This window comes from Prionailurus bengalensis, chromosome C2, assembly GCF_016509475.1.
Source record: "Prionailurus bengalensis isolate Pbe53 chromosome C2, Fcat_Pben_1.1_paternal_pri, whole genome shotgun sequence".
NCBI classification, from domain to species: Eukaryota; Metazoa; Chordata; class Mammalia; order Carnivora; family Felidae; genus Prionailurus; species Prionailurus bengalensis.
The window spans coordinates 38957388-38976016 of NC_057350.1; the positions used below are offsets into that span (position 1 = coordinate 38957388).

Genomic DNA, 18629 nt, shown 5'->3' on the forward strand with positions numbered 1-18629 from the left:
CTGAGAGAATGACAGGAAGCCTTTTAACGGCAAAATAGTCTGTCAAACGCTTTGAATATATAGGGACTGTGTGGCAAACATGTGAAATCAAACCCCAGCACAGTAATTACAGGTAATTTGTGAACTGTTTCTCATTTCCTCACTGTGTAAATTATATGCCTATTCACTTGAGACAAGATTTGACTTTTTGAGAATCTTACTGAGATTCTGTAGCTTAACACTGGCCCCATTGTTTCAGTGTTCCCTATGCTGCTCTTCAAATTTGCAGCCAGTTTTGAGTGAAAGGAGGGAAGATTTTGGTGTAAAGCTCTAAGTTATTCTGTTTATTTTGTTTTCTGTATTCGAGTCTACTGTTAACTTTCGGCAACTTTGATTATGGATCAGGTGTTTAATATTATGGTTCAAGTCTATGTTCAATCACCTCTCCTATGTATGACAAATAAAATAAATCATAAACCTTTCAGAATATTGGGTTCCATGCTAGTTGACTCAATACCTGTTAAAGACTCCTAGGTACTGCAAAATTGTTAGAAGGCGTTACCAGCTAATCAGGGTAAGAATTGCAAGACTCTAAGCTGTACATTAACATCATTTGTGAGACAAGGAAAAGCAAAGTAATAATAATAACAATAAGCTTCTTTTTTTGTTTGTTTCTAAAGATCGCTCTCATTTTATTTCCTGCCATTAAGTTTTCCTAAAAGAAAAAAAAAATCAAAATTAAAAAAAAAAGAAAACCATTTAACACGCATATACTCATCCATCATTAACATTTCTTTAATCTTATATGGTGGCGTTATTTGTGTTTATTTCTGTTGTGTTTTTCTCTTTGTTTACTTCTTTGACAAAGCATGTCACTTTTTGTTTTACCTAGTTGTATTTTGCTACTGCATGTCACATGTTTTAAATGACTCAGTGAACAAATGAATTCTTGTCATTTTAAATTTCACTCGAAATATTACAAACAACCTGTTCATTCTCAAACATTGCTCCACATTTTTTGCTTTGGGTGGGAGCATGCAAAAGAAGTGAACCAAAAAATGGCAAGAACTGTGTGGTATGGCCAGCTTTGTACCTGATAATCTGTTGAAGCCTGTTAAAGTTAAACCTAAGTACGATGTATGTATTTATAATTTGAATCATTTGTGTTTCTCTTTTGTTTGCATGATATGATTTTGTTTTATATTTTGTTTTTTTCCACTCACCAGATGTTCCCAACACTTTGCTTCCCACCACTATCATCCCCTCCCTTACCACTGCAACAGTCACAACCACTGTAGCCATAACAACCAGCCCAACCACATCTGCAACAACCAGCAGCGTAAGAGGTACAGTATGCTTCTTTGTTATGGCCTGGAAAGCACATTAAATGAAGCTTTAAAGGGTTTTTTTTTAAAGGGTAGAAAAATTGAGATCCAATTTTACTTAATTATAGGAACTAATTAAGTCACCTAAATTGCTATCAATTAGGGTTATTGGGATAGAATATGAGACAAGGTGTTACATTTTAATTTTTTTAGTGTCACTTATGACTACTATGAAAATATTTCACAATATCGGCTAAAAATATATGGAGCAAACACTGAGCAAAATTAAATGTGAACATGGGGCACTTTTTTTTTTTTTTTTTTTTTGCCTTGCCTTGTAATTGTAAACAAAGAAATAAGATGTTCAAGTTTGCAGAGGTAGCATTTGCTTTTTAAAGACTGGATGTAAATGGCTTATTCCTCTGCCACTAGATTAAAAATACCCACAGTGTTGAATGTGTTCTAAAATTGGCATAATTCATGGGGTCATCATAAACTGTTCACCATGTAGAACTTTTAAGTAAATATTCAACATGTCACCCTAAAGTGATTCTCTGAGTAGATCTATTCCACTAACAGAATGTTCTGAAAACAAATGTTGATAAAGTTGTCTAGGATGATAGGAATTCATATGTGGCTCCATGAGTAATCTCTGGTATTGGTTTATTATTAATAAATGTTTTTGCCTAAAGGAGAGCAACCTTGAAGAAATTGAAGTAATCTTTAAAGGCAAAAAAATAATTACATGATGGTTCAGAAATATAAAAAAGCATTCCTGAGCAGTCATTGAGTGGTTAGTAGGTGATGAAGAAATTAAAAGGAATTGTCTGAGTTCATTATAGAAAAACATGTTTTAGACTTAATTTTTGCATAAGCAATGCTCATAGAGAATTTGTCCTATTTAAGTCTGTCTTTTTGTACTTATACATGTTTTATGTCATGTTGCCTATACTAATATGTTTGTTAAGCTTAACAATTTAACTCAAAATCATGGGGACTTTACATTAATATATATGTAATCAAAGTTATACTAAGGACTGGCTTAACATTATTTTCCTCCAATATACTATCTGTTTTTCTTAAGGTTTTATTAATTTTCAATATTAAATTGAGTTTCTGGCTTTGATGTAACGGTTATCATAGTGTTGATCTTGTTTCTGAAAAATTCTTATATTTGATAATTATTTTTTGATAATCATGTTAACTCTATTATATAAGATTGATAACTGAAGTTTGATGATAGTAGCAATAAGAATTTCTCAAAAATTACTGTTTATTTTAGTATTACTAGGCAAACTGTATTTGAGCTAAATCTACAAGTGAGAAGAATTTAAAGATCTTTCTCATATCAATTTATATGAAAATCAAGTAAAAGTAATAACAATCAAAAAAGGTAAAAAATACTTTGTGATATTATAGGAAATGAAAGATACCTAAATTTTTACTTTGCTTCATTTTATTATTTTTCCAAAGATTTTACAAATAGCAATTTATTTTTTTTTAACATTTATTTATTTTTGAGACAGAGAGAGACAGAGCATGAACGGGGGAGGGTCAGAGAGAGGGAGACACAGAATCTGAAACAGGCTCCAGGCTCTGAGCTGTCAGCACAGAGCCTGACGCAGGGCTCGAACTCACGGACTGTGAGATCATGACCTGCGCCAAAGTCGGCTGCCCAACCGACTGAGCCACCCAGGCGCCCCTACAAATAGCAATTTAAATAAAATGTAATTACTGCATGCTAACAAAATCTCTATGATAATGTTAAGTTCTGACTGTACAGACAAATCACTTTGATGGAAAAGGACGATGACATAATGACTTAATTTTTTTGAAGATGTTCTTATAGCAAAAAACAAACAAACAAACAAAAAAACAAACAAACAAAAAAAAACATTTCCTGAGGCACCTGGGTGGCTCAGCTGGTTAAGCGTCCAACTCTTGATTTCCGCTCAGGTCATGATCTCATGGTTCCTGAGTTCCAGCCTTGTGCTGGTCTCTGCACTGGCAGCCCAAAGCCTGCTTGGGATTCTCTCTTTCTCTCTCTCTCAGTCTCTCTCTCCCCACCCCTCCACACCTCCCCTGTTTGTGTTCTCTCTCTCCTCTCTCTCTCTCTCTCTCTCTCTCTCCCTCTCCCTCCCTCTCCCTCCCTCTCTGTCCTTCCCCTGCTTGTGCTCTCTCTCTCAAAATAAATAAAATAAACATTAAAAAATTCCCAATAGTCAATTATTCCTTCTTCTTCAAAAAAAAATTTTTGAGGGCTTGCTATCTATGTATGAGGCTATGCCAGGTTGTACAATTATACAAATCAAACATATTCTATCTAAAATAACTAGCAATTACATAATGCATTCTGCACCCTCCCTAAGTAAACAGTGTCTGTACTTACTTAAGGAAAAGTCTTCATGCTCTTTGTGAACATATATACATGCATCTTAGTATAAAAAAGAGAAAAATGTTTTATTTCAAATGAAGTGTTTAATAACATATTTAATACTCGTTCACATGCATCTTAAGTGGTCTTACTTATTGCATCTTCACCAGCTGTTAAAATGAAATCAATTTTCTACTTTTTAAAGTAAATTCACTTTTTACAGGTTTCCTAAAATGTTCTGTGCACTTTAAAAGTGATAAAGAATTAACCTTTGCTGCAGAAGAACATGCAAATAAACTAACCTCAAAGAAGACACACACACGCAAATACACACACGCGTGCACTCACATGCCATTCCCTGTTATTTTTACCTAAAGGTTGAAAGACAATATTTTTCAAATGGCACCAAGATATGTGGAAAGAAAAAATGTATTTTATAAGTTAGGCAATGCATAGTAGTTATTTTGTATAGGAAAAAAAAATTGCAGCACTGACATTAAGTATTAATCTAATGCCTTTTTTTCTCTTCTATGTTCAATAAACCCCTGAGGGTGGGGAAAGTCATTGGGCGCAACTGTATCATTAATGTTCTAGTCCATATTTGAGGGAGTGGAAAACTCAGTATATAAACATTGTTATGAATTTTTTTTTATGTTTTTATCTGTTTAATTTCCATTTCCATTCACTAGAATGTGAAGTTCAGCAAAGCTAGGACCTTAGTTGTCTCACTTAAAAAAAATTTTTAATTTATTTGAGTACAGTTGACATACAATGTTATATTTGTTTCAGGTGAACAGCATAGGGATTTGACAAATTTATATGTTATGCTGTGTTCACCACAAGTGTAGCTACCATCTGTCATCATACAGTGCTGTCATAATGTCATTGACTGTACTCCTTATCCTGCTCCTTTCATTATCATGACTCATTCATTCTGTAACTAGAAGCCTGTATCTCCCACTCCCCTTAACTCCTTTTGCCCACCGCCCCGATCCCTTCCTCTCTGGCAATCATCAGTTTGTTTTTTGTATATAGAAGTCTGATTCCGCGTTTTGTTTGTCTTATTCATTTGTTTCTGTTAGATTGCACATATGAGTGAAATCATATTGTTTTTATCTTTCTCAATCTGACTTGTGTCACTTAGCATAAAACTCTAGGACTATGTTCTTGCAAATGGCACGATCTTGTCCTTTTTTATGGCTAATACTTATGTGTGTATGTATGTTTGTGTGTGTGTGTGCACCACATCTTTCTCATGACCATCTTCCTTCATGATGCTTCCTTAAGCATTCATTCATCTATCAATGGACATTTAGGTTGCTTCCATTTCCTGGCTATTATAAATAATTCTGTAATAAACGTAGGGGTGCATATTTCTTTTTGAATTAGTGTTTTTGTTTTATTTGGGCGAATATTCACTAGTGGAATTATTGGATCATATGGTATTGCTATTTTTAAATTTTTGAGGAAACCCCATACTGTTTTTCACATTGTTGTGAATTTTGTACACAAGTGTTTTCTAAGTTGAATGATATTCCTTTATTTGTATTGTTATGCCCAGAATTCGTGATCCCCTAAGACCACTAGGGAGCCGAGTCCGATGCAAAAGCAAAGAGCCTTTATTCGAGCTAGCTCGAGCTCAATCCCCTACCTGCACCGACGCAGCGGTGAGATACCAGGGAAAGAGAGCGAGTTTCAAAAGGACAAAGGTTTTATTGGGGCCTGGGGGCAGTTGGTGAGGTAATGGCTATGGCCTCAGCCGATTGGCTGGGGAAGGGTCCTGGGGAAGGGTCTGAGTCCTGTTAGGGAGGTGAGGGAGGGTTTACTCAAGGGGAGGAGGTGTGGTCAAGGTGAAGGACACAGAACAATATGGAGTCGGCTGGCGTAGGCCCGCCCTTTCAGTATATTACCTATTAAATTAGAGCTTTCAGATGCAATTACATTTTCAATTTAATTCACTTATTCATATATTAATAAAAGATGTTTCAAAAGGATCATGATAATAATCTAAGAAAATCTGAGAACTGAAGAGAACTCAATATTGTCATCTTACAGTTTTTTTAAGTTTATTTGTTTCATCCCTTTCATTCAGTAATCTAAAGTAACTGTATTTGATTTTATGAGGTTTAAATGTTATTTCTTCAAATTTCGTAAACTATATTTACCCACCTATGTATATATTTAATAAATGACTGTAAATAAATCACCACTCATTTCTTTATCTGCCCTCTTTCACCACTACTAAGTTTTCCAGTCTGAGATATGATAAACATAACTATAGAGAACAAACTGAAGGAGGTGGGCAGCTGATGGGCTAGATGGGTGATGGGTATTAAGGAGGGTACTTATTGTGAGGAGCACTGGGTATTACATGTAATGAATCACTAAATTGTTCTCCTGAAACCAGTATTAGACTGGTTTGTTGACTAACTACAATTATATGTTGACTAACTACAATTTAAATGAAAATTTGAAAAAAATACATTTAAAGAATTACACCTGTGGCTATATTAGAAATCAGGGTGAAATAGAACAAAACAAACTCCTCAAATCCCTCAATTTCACATCTCTTCAATTTGTATGTGAAATGCATCCCCCTTAGGAGGAATAGGAACTTCAACCATATGGAATAAAAGCTGGCCATTAGCACTGTCTTGTCGCAAATAAAGGTGTTAAGACATAGAGAAGCCAGCAAACTTCAGCTGTCACGGGAAAGAGAAAATAAGTGTGCCCTAGGGGCATCTTTGGGTGTGAATTTTGGTTCTTTTGTTTACAAAGTCTTTGGTCTTGCACCATGAACCACATTGGGCCTCAGCATTTTTATCAGAAAATGAGAAACGCTTAATAGAAGCATTTAATTCCCAGGTTGTCTTGCAGATTGGATAGTATCTAGAGTTCTGAAAACATAATCAACAATCAATGTATGATAGGATTATTTCTCACTTCTCTTTAGTAAAACAAATGTGTTTACTTGTAGTTGTATGATGCAATTACTGAAATTTTATATATATATAAATATATAATAGTGGTTTGCAATGGTTTTTGGTGGTAGTGTACTGATTACTTTTAAGCCTATTTTTTATTGATTATATAAAAAAGATAACATGTTACTAGAGCATATAGAATTTATTTACAAATATAACAATAATTTATAAACTTTCCATGAAGTTTATAGTATTCTTGATTTGTAGCATATATCTAAAATCTAAACATTTTATAGATCTTTTAAAATGTTTTCATTACAAGAGACTATGGTTATAAGACATTTTAATTTCTGCTTTTGGAAATGACAGGGTTTTTTAAAAGTCTAGTGGGCTGATTGATTAATCCTATCACTCAATTCAGATGGCATATTTATACTCTCTTATAAATGTTTCCTGTTTTTTGGTTTTGTTTTGTTTTGTTTTTTTTGATCACTGTGATAAATATTAATGAGTTAAATATGATCATTTATAAAATGGTTCCAAATGACCTGATGTGATTTCTAGTATTAATATTATTTTAGCATGGTGTTTTAAATTTGAAAACATATTTCATTTCGATCATATCACACAGTTGTAGTTTCATAATAATTATATCATAATCTTGGAATCTTTAGCAGCACACTCATTTTACAGATAACAATATTTAAGTATTGAAAATTCTAAAACCATATATGAGACAATGACATATATCAGTGGTTATGTCTATTCACATGATTTTTAAAAATAGAATTCACCAATGAATGTTTTATACTTATCAAGATAGAAAAACTTCTAAACTCCAAATTGCGGTTTCTGACTCAGCAAAACTGTAAATGCCTTTGAAGTATAAATATGAGATGATAGGTGCACCTGGGTGGGTCAGTCGGTTAAGCATTCAACTTTGGTTCGGGTCATGATCTCATGGTTCATGAGTTTGAGCCCCGCGTCGGGCTCTGTGCTGACAGCTCAGAGCCCGGAGTCTGCTTCGGATTCTGTGTGTCCCTCTCTCTCTCTCTATCCCTCCCCTACTTGTGCTCTCTCTCTCAAAAATAAATAAACATTTAAAAAAATGCTTTTAAATGAGATGATATAAAGATAAGGTATAAAGTATCTGATATACTTCCTGTTCTATGACTAAGAGTCTGTTCAAATATTTCATGCATTTCAATACACTAAATAGAGAAACATAATTCCTAAACTTGATGATGAGATTGTTTATATAGTTTATCTATGTAAACATCTAAATGAATTCTTAATTCAAATATAGATTTGGTTTTACATTAGGCTTTGAGATGGTAAAATGATTTTATAGTAATAAAATTACATCATTTGTCAAGTAATTCTTTTTTTTAATGTTTACTTATTTATTTTGAGAGAAAGCAAGGGAACATAGGAAGGGCTGAGAAAGAAGAAGAGAGAGAATCCTAGGCAGGCTCTGCACCGTCAGCACAGAGCCCAAGGCAGGACTCAATCTCATGAACAGTGAGATCATGACTTGAGCCGAATTCAAGAGTCTGAGGGTTAACCAAATGAGCGACCCAGGCACCCCATTTGTCTAGTAATTCTTAAACAATTTATTTATATAATGAGTCTACTTGCAATGAAACTTTATTTAAGCATAGCATTGCAAAACAAAAACAAAGGATATTTTTTTAAAAATTTAAGAAATTGATCATTATCAAACTGACTACAACTAGAGTAATAATGACCAAACTCACAAAATTTAAAGATGGATACCATTGTGTTGATCCCAACCTATTGACAATAATATTTTCAGCTAGGAATGCCTGAGGCACTGTTCTGGGTAGACCCCTCATATTTCTAGGAGCCCCCAGACATTTCCTCCACCAGGGCCAATGTTGTGGCTAGACTAGCTCTAGTGGTTCTTATGATCTCGGGATACATTTTAGCAAGAAACTATCTGAAACTTTGAGTGACAAAATTTATCACTCACAGTTCCTGGAAGGCCATAGAGTGAGGCAATGGTCAGAAAGAGAGAGAGTGTACATGGACTTGGGGCTCTGCCTTTATTAGCATGTCTAAGGGTTTGGAGTTTCACCAACTGGCAAATTTAAAGAATAAGAACAGAAAGGAGGGCATAGGAAGGAAGAAGTGGGGCTACTCAAAACAGTCAGTTATCTAGGTTATTCATGACTTTCTGAAAGAGGAAGCTTCACGGGTAGGGCAGCCTTATGCCTTATCTGATTGTTTTGCCAGCAGTGGTATCCTACTGTATCCTACTGTATTGCAGCTGTATTCTACTGCATTCTACTGCTGGTAGTGTGTCTATTTAAGGTGAATGTCTTCTGAAATGGATATTTTGACAATCAGGGTCTTCCACTGCAAGTTCTCAATTCTTCACAATTAAGTGACACGTTAATTTTGTTACTTATGTTTAAAAATGTAATATTAAGTGAAATATTTTAAATCATCCATGTAGAATAGAATGAATTTTAGCATATACCATAGCTCTTTAGCCCCTACGTTGCCATTGCATTTTTATTTTGTTTTTATTTTTTTTTTAATGTGTTTAGTTATTTTTGAGAGAGAGAGAGAGCACCAGCGGAGCAGGAGTGGGACAGAGAGTGGGGAACAGAAGATCCAAAGTGGGCTCTGCGCTGACAGCAGGGAGCCCGATTCAAGGATCAAACTCACAAACCGTGAGATCATGACCTGAGCCGAAGAAGTCAGATGCTTTTAACCGACTGAGCCACCCAGGCGCCCCGCCATTGCATTTTTAAATCATGTGAATGACAGGGGCGCCTGGGTGGCTCAGTCTGTTAAGTGTCCGACCTCGGCTCAGGTCATGATCTGAAAGTGGTGAGTTTGAGCCCCATCTCGGGTTCTGTGCTGACAGCTCAGAGCCTGGAGCCTGCTTCAGATTCTGTGTCTCCCTCTTTCTCTGCCCCTCCCCTGCTTGCACTCTGTCTCTCTCCCTTCCTCTATCAGAATAAATAAACATTAAAAATAAATAAATAAATCATATGAATGACATAAAACTTAATTATTTAAATGTAAATTAGGTTAGTGACTTGTTTGACCATTAAGTATAATCCTAAATTATTGCTGTTTTAAACATCTTAATAAATAATTTCTTTTTTAAAGATTTCTTAAAGTAAATCTATGTGACTTGTAAAAAAAAAAAACCTTCATTAACACAAAGTTAAACTAGAACAAAAAAAATTTGTTAAGCTACTTGGTGACAGCATAGAGAAATTGAGACAAATTTTGAAATTCTATATGTATTTCATATAGTCATTTTTAATGAACTACAGTTGCCTAAAGTGTTGATTATGAGATAGTATTTGATATGCAGATTTCTTTACTTCAATTATCATTTCCTTTCCCTGGCTTCAAAATATAAGAAACTAAAGTAAAATTAACACAAAATGCATACATGTGTACTTTAAACCACTGTCTGAAGCATCTATTTAATTAAATCGGCTTTAAAAGCAATAATGATCTGACCTATGCTTCTAGTCTCTATTTTCTTTACATCAAAAGAAATTCTAGTCTATCTTTATTTTATTTTTATTTAGTTTTATTGTGCCACCTCCTTCCCTTTTTGGTATAGATACTTTAAAAATTGAATACAAAATTATACACATTTAACAGAATAAAAAAAAAAGTCAGCACTGAGAAGAATAAATGAAGTCATTATAGCTCTGAGTTAGTCACTATAAATGCACTCAAATAGAGCATTTGCAATGGTAAAATATATCATCTTGACACAGTTAAATCCCAAAGTGTGCAAATCAAGAAGTTGTTTATGAGCTTGTATTATGAGTGTTTAGCTATTAAAAATGTTTCTGGTTTTATTGGTGGTAATAAAACATAATTTGCATGGTGTTGTGAGCTTTTAAAAATTAAGTGTCAATATGTTGGGTTTTTTTCACTCGACAAAAATTAAGTAATAATTCAGTCTCCAGATGGTCCATATAGAGAGACCTGCTTATCTCTAAAAAGACAGGTTTCCACATTTAAGCTCTAAGTGTAGCTAAACTTCCATTAGTCTTTTTAAAAACAACACTTATTATATGAAGTTGACTCACTTTTAAAATGAAACATATGAAACATAGCTTATAATGAAAATAGAGTACTAAAAATGCTTCTACTTGGAAAGAGCAAGCAACATGCATGGTCCATAGTTGAGAACACTTTCAACCTGCATACAAATATTGTGTTGTTGGTGCTGAAGGGAGTGGCCACAGGCTGGACCTGGGAGGGAACATGGACTGGGGGTCCTAGTCTCTCAGTCAGCTATGGACCCACATATTTGAATAATGGCAATGTTTCAGTTTAAATTAAATTGCAAGATAGCATAGAAGGCTAAAGTCTTGTTTTGTTTTGTTTTGTTTTGTTTTTTGTTTGTTTTGTATTCTAGTAGATCTTATTTGGAATAAGAATACACATCGCTTGTTATATACAACCATTTCTAAAACTAAACAAAGCATTTGACTCCAAACTTGTGAAGTTGAACTCTGGCCAAGTTTGAAAATCTTTAAATATTTACCTCTTTCTTTATAGCATTTGGGAAATAGTTGAGGAAAACTGGTGTTCTTATTTTCTTTCCAATACGACCTATTAAGGGAAGCAGCACACTTATGCTCTCTTCTATTTTCTAAGGGCACTCTTGTGGCTTGTGCAATTTAAAACATCAAACATTTTTAAGAGTTTCATTTTAAGCTTGTTTATTTCTTTGGCTTAGATCAATTTAAAAAGAAATCTTTGTTCCATTAGTTTACATTTCTTCTAAGTAAACAGTTTTACTAATACTGTTTTTACTTCTATAAATGTAGGAGTGTCTTAATTGATTTTATGGTAATAATCCTAGATTTTATATAATCTAATAATATATACATTTCCTGCAAAACAATCTCTAAGAAAGAAAATAAAATGCTCCCTAGTAGACTATGTGCCATTTTCCTTGGATTCATTTTTATATAATATGCATATGCATACAAACATTAAATTAAAATTTTTCCATATTTATGATATTCCAGAAAGCACACCACTTATAAAATATCAACACCTACTTAGTCTCTTATGATTAGGATGATAATCTGTTTTACGTTTTAAAAGCTTAGCCTACCTATGTGAATAAATGCTTTTCCGAACATCTCTAAAATTATTTTAAAAATCATTAATAAACTAAACTGGTTGTATCTTTCTTCCTAACCAACGAATTAAATTTATGAGCTGTGCCTTTGAAGCCGAAAAGATTACTGGCATTGCCCTTGCTTCTTTGACAGTCCACATGAAACACACTTAATAACCTCCTGTGTTAGCTTGGTGAAACACTGAATTGATACTAATTATACCAACTTTGGGATAGAAGGTGACCTTGACTTCGGCTGGAACTTTCTGCCAGGACAATAAATAAGAGCAAATGCCACAAAGCATGACTTCTGAGAAGGGTCTAATACAATCTATTAATTCTGGGGAGTTCGTGGAATTACAATAAGTGCTTGCATAATTATAATATTTTAAAACATCTCTTGCTTCAATAATATGGCCTTTTTTTTTCATTTCTCTAGATTTCAAATAATCTCCCGTTAGCTTTCTGTACTCATTTAAATTAGCAGTGGCCAGAAAATTAAACACTACTTGATGCACAGTGTGTATAAGGTGATTGCAAGGCAAAGAGACAGATTTTTACTGAATGGCTTCTCAAATCCATATATAATGTTTATACAATTTTAGTAGCAGAACTGCTTTATGCTAAAGCTGTGATAACGCTGACTCTTCAGTGAAGACATGTCTATAAAATGATTTTAAAAAATGACTAAGAAGAAAGTAATTGTCCCAGTAGATACACAGGTTGAAAGTATTGTAAGAAAATCTGTCAAGGCCAATGATGTATATCAATTTCACAGTTAAAAAATTGACTTCAGTAGTTTTAAAAAGAGCCAGTAAAGTTACTACTAATACTATAAACAGGTTGGTAAGACCAGAAACTAAAATTTGTTTACCAATATTGTTTAAAGAATACATGAGTGTAAGGGGAATTCTGTTCAAAGTGTTCGGTATAAGTGGAAATACTAATTTAAGTCTAGTTATTCTCCATTTTAGAAAAAAGAGATGAACTCAGAATTCCCAGGGTTATTTCCTCTAACTCATCAGTAAGCAAAGAATGCTGATCAATGAGTATTTAAATAGAGACAGAGAAAGCAACTTTAAACTAACGTGAGGAACTGCAGTGGGTTCATTGAGACACGTTATTTTTTCCAAAGTGAACCAAGTTTGATGTCTAAGAACTAGATCCCATAATAAAAAGCATGAAGCTCTTCTAGAGTAGTCTGTGTTAAACTGGGTAAGTTACAATGGTCTTAACACGATTATTTTTCTTCTTCCTTGAAGTTCTGTTCTTTAAATATTGATTATAGACTGTTTTTTTTTTGGTTCCCCCCCCCACCCCGCCCCAGTATAGATAGTGTGTTACTCAGGATATCAGTAGCAATTGGCAGCAGTCTCAAAACAAGGTAGGTAAAGAGCTTTTAATGAGGAGACTTCCACAGAAGTATGGACAGCATTTGGGAAATAACTCTGAGAACTTTAAGCAGCAAGGTGCTATTATCAGCACTGGACCTTTAGAGCCAAAGAAAGTAAACAGGGTTATCCTCATTAGAGAAGAACTGGGACAGAAAAGGGGCAGCTTGAAAGAGCAGTAGAGAAGGACACAGCCAGTATCCACACCTCGGCCAGATGGAGACATTGGGAGAGAAGGGATCAATATCAGGCCTCTTTCTTCTCCTACCTTCCAATATCTTTCCATTGATCAAATTCCACTGAAAATCAGAGGTCAAGGAATCTGGTGGAGTAGTGCAGAGAAGTCAGCCTCCCAGAGCACAGAGCAAGGCAAGAAAAAAAGGTCAGAGGATAGATTTGTGAACCAAAAGGAAAATGAACAGCAGAGACGTATGGATGTAGAATGTCATCTAATTTGTTTAGAATATGTCATAGAATTTGTTCACTCATGGTGACAGATGTCAGATTTTATTTTAGTTTTGGATTTTTCTCATAAATGTGCATATCACAAGTCTATAATAGAAAACTAGTTATGAAGCTAGTAATGGTGGTAAAATAGCAGCCCTCCTAACTTATTTTAATATATAATCTCCCTTTCCAGGCTACCGTCAGGAAGAGACAAACACTCTCAATGGTAGAGGGCATATAATGAAGTTTGGTAGGGATGGCATTATTGTGAGATACAAAGACATCTAAAAAGATATCCATTCATATTTAAATAACTTACTTTCCAAGAGGAAACCATTTTGAATCTCCGTGTGAGGAGTACCCATTTAATCCATTGAGTAGTGAGAGATTCCTTATTTGAAATATTCTCAAATCTGCTTGTAGAGATGCAAACTATTTTCTTTGAATTAAGTGCTTTCAAAAACTTGGTTACAGGGGGAAAAAAGCTCTAAAAATGAGTTAGCTGTAAGTTAATAATACACTGATACAGATATGTATTATAAACTTTCTATTAAAAAAATTTTAGTGTCACATAGACAAATAATTTTCGGTCCTGAGATAATAGCTTTTCAGAAAAGAAAATCACTTTCTTGAGAGAAAAGATTTTAGAAGCAGCAATCACAGTCTTTAATATATTACATGATATTTCTGCCTTTGATGTTTTTAAAGTATGTGTACTTTATTAATTTCAGTTAAGTTGGAAGAGAGGAAACATGTAAAGTAAAAACAATTCAGCTTTTCACTATGAAGTTAACTGTCTATAGTACAGCTTGGGTCCCTTGGCATTTTACCACTGTCAGGACAGAAAGTTTTGTTGAGAGTGGAATATCAGAATAGTTTTTAAAGAACTGAGAATAATAGACTAATTTTTCTGGTGTTTCTAGGTATCTTATCCCCTAGTTCTGAGATTTAGCTGGAATTTGAGCTCTGCATCTCAAAATGCTATTTTGAGGAACTGAAAACAAATTCTCAATACTTTTCTCTAAAACCAACCAGGTTAAATCCAGATATATTCCACCTTAAGTAAAAAATATATATATGCAAATTAGAAGGAAGTTCTAAGGGTTCCTTTCACTACTTCATATTTCTAACTTCTCTGTTCAATAACTGGCAAGATACAAGTGTAGGATGTTTCCATGATGTATACTGTGAAAATTTTAAGTAACTTTTAAAATGTGACGGTGCTTCACTAAAAAGTAAAAGTGCACAACACAGTCCAAATGTATAGTTATGTTTCACTGGGTTAATGACAAATACCATATATAGACTCAGCATGAGACAATGAAATTAATTGCTGGGTGCAGGATATTCTGGTATCATCCTGTTTGGCCTCTTGACATGTGATCTTAGGCAGGGCAATTCATCTCTCTTTACCCACAGGGCTATGTGAATTCCAACATGTTTCTCTGTTCTTGAACTCTATGAAATACGATCTACATATCTGAGTCTTTCACCAGGATTTCAGAGATTAGTAGAGTTTGCAATGTTTTTCAATCAGAACTTGTGGATAAAATCTCTTGGCATTTGAAAGGATTTAAATAGTTTCTTTAACATGATTCTATACTTCCAAACTTCATTTATGTCTGAATGTTCTGAAAAGCTAGAAGAGTTAAATGAATTATTTAAAAGAATTAAAATGAATTTTATACTCCGACTACACTATTTAGCCTCTGGCTCACTGTTTTCTAGCCGCATGCCCACTGGTTTTTCCATCACTTCCATTTACACACTCATTTCAGTGTTTTTTTCTTCTTACAAACCTTTATATACCTAAACATTATTTACTCTATCTGTAAAATTTCTAACCTCACATTATGGTAGTAAAATAAATCTTCAGTTCTAGCTGTGATGTACATAAAACTAATGTGTATGGCCTGCTTTCACAGTTCTGTAACTGAGTCTAAAGTTTCTGTTAATCAAACACTTTGTGGCCCAAGTTCACAGCTTACACAGACTTTCTGATACTGTTTTCTATTGGGATTTGAGACTGATCATTTGGATTGTATTAAAATGGTTATAGGACAATACAATGGTGGAGAGCATGGCTTCTGCGGGACTCATATTATCTGGGCTCTTTTTTTCACTTTGCCACACTTAAGTTTTGCGACCTTCCTTACACTATCTATGCCTCATTTCCCTGATCTAAAAAATTCAGAAAATAATAATAGTATCAAAACCTTATAATGTCATATTTGAAACTAACTATATCTATGCATTTCACTTAAAAAAAAGTCCTTGGTTACAATAACTACTCATTAAGTGTTAGGTTTTATAATGATTACTAACAATTTTCATAAAATGAGCCATCTAAACAGTGTAGGATGGGGTGCCTGGGTGGCTCAGCTGGTTAAGCGTCTAACTTTGGCCCAGGTCATGATCTCTGCCAGGCTCTGTGCTGACAGCTCACAGCCTGGAGCCTTCTTCAAATTCTGTGTCTCCCTCTCTCTCTGCCCTGCTCGTGCTCTGTCTCTCACTCTCAAAAATAAATAAACATAAACAAATTTTTCAAAAAAAATAATAAACAATATAGGATAAAATTTACTGTTCTTTTCTATCAATGAGATTAATTACTAATTGCTAGGTAAAGGTTACAATGTATGGTAAATAGACCATCCATTAAAATCATGTAAGTTTTCTTCAAAATCTAGAACTTAAGGATTTGTTTCTATCATGTGACTTAAAGGGAGTAGGATAAAACAGTCTCATTCCATTTTCTAATTATCCAATTAGATCAATTATCAGGTAAGTTAGAAATATAATTTTTTTTAAAATGTAATCTATTTTGTAACCAATTTTCTTTACCAAATATTAACAGACATTTAAAATGGTCTTGGGGCCCCTGGGTGGCTCAGTTGGTTAAGCATGCAATTTCAGTTCAGGTCATTATCTCACAGTTTGTGAGTTCAAGCCCTGCATCCTGCTCTGTGCTGACAGCTCAGAGCCTGGAGCCTGCTTCCATTTCTGTGTCTCTGGCTCTCTCTGCCCCTCCCCTGCTCACACTATCTCTCTCTCTCTCTCAAAAATAAATAAACACTAAAATCAATTTAAAAAATAAAAAATAAAAAGTAAAAAAATAAAATGGTCTCAGTAGCAGAAATATCTAGTTTGGATACCAGGTACGTGACATGCAAGCTATACTTGAAGGTCCTATACTTTCTCCATCTCTAAAATGATTATATTAATTTACTTATAAAGGCATTCTAAACATCAAAACAAGTATTGAAATTTTCTGCTTTTGTCATAACATGGGTGATCTTCTAAATATGGGGAAGCTATTATTAGAAAATACATTGAAGGTATATCATTAATCATTAAAAAAAATTGGGGCTTATTAATAACCATTTTTAGCATACTTCAATTAGTGAGATTTAATATTCATTTTCAATATATTGACCTAACTTACTCAGTTTAAAACTACCTGTTACTAAATTCAGTTGATTAAACTAGATTTAAACCTCTACAATAAAGAACTCTGTGCAATGTTTGGGAAATTACCCAAACATATTCAAGATTTGGCAGACTTATTTCTAATTGATTATATACATTTCAAAATCTTTAGCTTCTTGATAATTTAAATTTTTTTTCTATATGCCTCATTTTAAACAAGTTCATCACAAGTAAATTAGTTGAAAAATGTTAAGCAAACTGAAAGAAAAGATTTGTTTCTTATCCCATACTCTTAGATACATTTTATTTTAAATGTGTAGCATATATTGTATATAAATATATAGTGTAATATTTATACAAAAAGTTTTGATGTGAAATCCTATTTTGCATTTTCTTTATTACTTTTGTATCATGATTATCTTACTGTGTCATTGATTATAATTCCACATGTTGTTTTCCTGAGTTTAAATGACCTTCAAATATGAAAGGACTAATATAAAGGAATCACTTTATTTCTCTAAGTTTACAAGAATTATAATTATAATAATAATATTTTGCATTTATTCAGCATCAGTTCAACTATAGTGGTACATTAAAACATAGGGAAGTCTATTATTCCAAGTGTATATTACAAATATAAACAGACAATAACTATTGTAATTTTTTAAAGGCCAAGATAATTAAGATATCTAATGATCATTGTGGTAAAATAGAGTTTCACCTATTTCCTCAGTGAAGTTATCTATTCAAAACTTGATATTTTATAAGATCTAAGTATCTCTGTAATTCAATCCTCAAAATGTGAAAAACATCTATTTTGAAAAGTTATTTTTTAAGTCATGATAATGATGATTTAAAGATAAAATGAGAAGTCTGCATTGTTATAATGATGACAAACGGTATAAACGATCTTCTACCCAGTATTAAATCATTCAACTTGAAACTTTATTCTTGCTCTAGTGACACTCAAGATAACATAATAATATATCTATCTTGTGCTATGTTTATTAACCACAATATCCCTGAATGATTTTTACATTTATTTAAAATTTAAAAATAGTAGTAGAATCATAGAATGATAGAAGTGACCTTCAGAGCAAAGCCCAGATTACCTACCTCACCCCACCCCCATTTTCTGGATAAGGAAATTGAATCCCAGAGAAAAGAAGACCATACACCATTTGATGCTATAACTAAGCCTAAAACCACAATCTTTTGAATGACATTTCCCAATAGTAACCCATGATAGGTTTTATTTTCCTATAGACAGAGACATTGGTTGACAATTTCTAATACAAACCTCGTTCAAATTTCATGATTTAAGAGGAGGTGGAAGATTTTTATGTAATAAAGTATTATGTGATTTTATTCCATTAAAATATCTTAATATGTAAACATATAAATTTTTTAAACTCTTAAAGCTTAAGAATTTATATGTTTTCAAATGATGCCACTAAAATCATTGATTATTAAATCTGGAAGGGCTTTTCAAGGTCAAAATTTCCACCTCATTTTACTGATGATCACATAGCTAGTTTCAAAATTAGAACTAAAATTTCAAAAATACATAATTCTATTTACTTCACTGTGTATTTTCCCCAAACAGCTAATTTGTAGACTTTCTTT

The 18629-nt window shown here is 33.4% G+C and overlaps 1 protein-coding gene across 3 annotated transcripts in view; it reads left to right on the forward strand.

The window, feature by feature from the left end:
* The window catches only part of CADM2 (cell adhesion molecule 2), a 1070151-nt gene that overhangs the window by 977539 nt on the left and 73983 nt on the right, over positions 1 to 18629 (forward strand). For 2 of the 3 annotated variants that reach the window (XM_043593883.1, XM_043593884.1), the window contains one exon: positions 1206 to 1325. The exons of the other annotated variant lie outside the window; for it this stretch is intronic. In XM_043593883.1, the coding sequence (XP_043449818.1) occupies positions 1206 to 1325 (120 nt within the window). The remainder of the gene's footprint in view (positions 1 to 1205; positions 1326 to 18629) is intronic. 3 annotated transcript variants of the gene reach the window in all.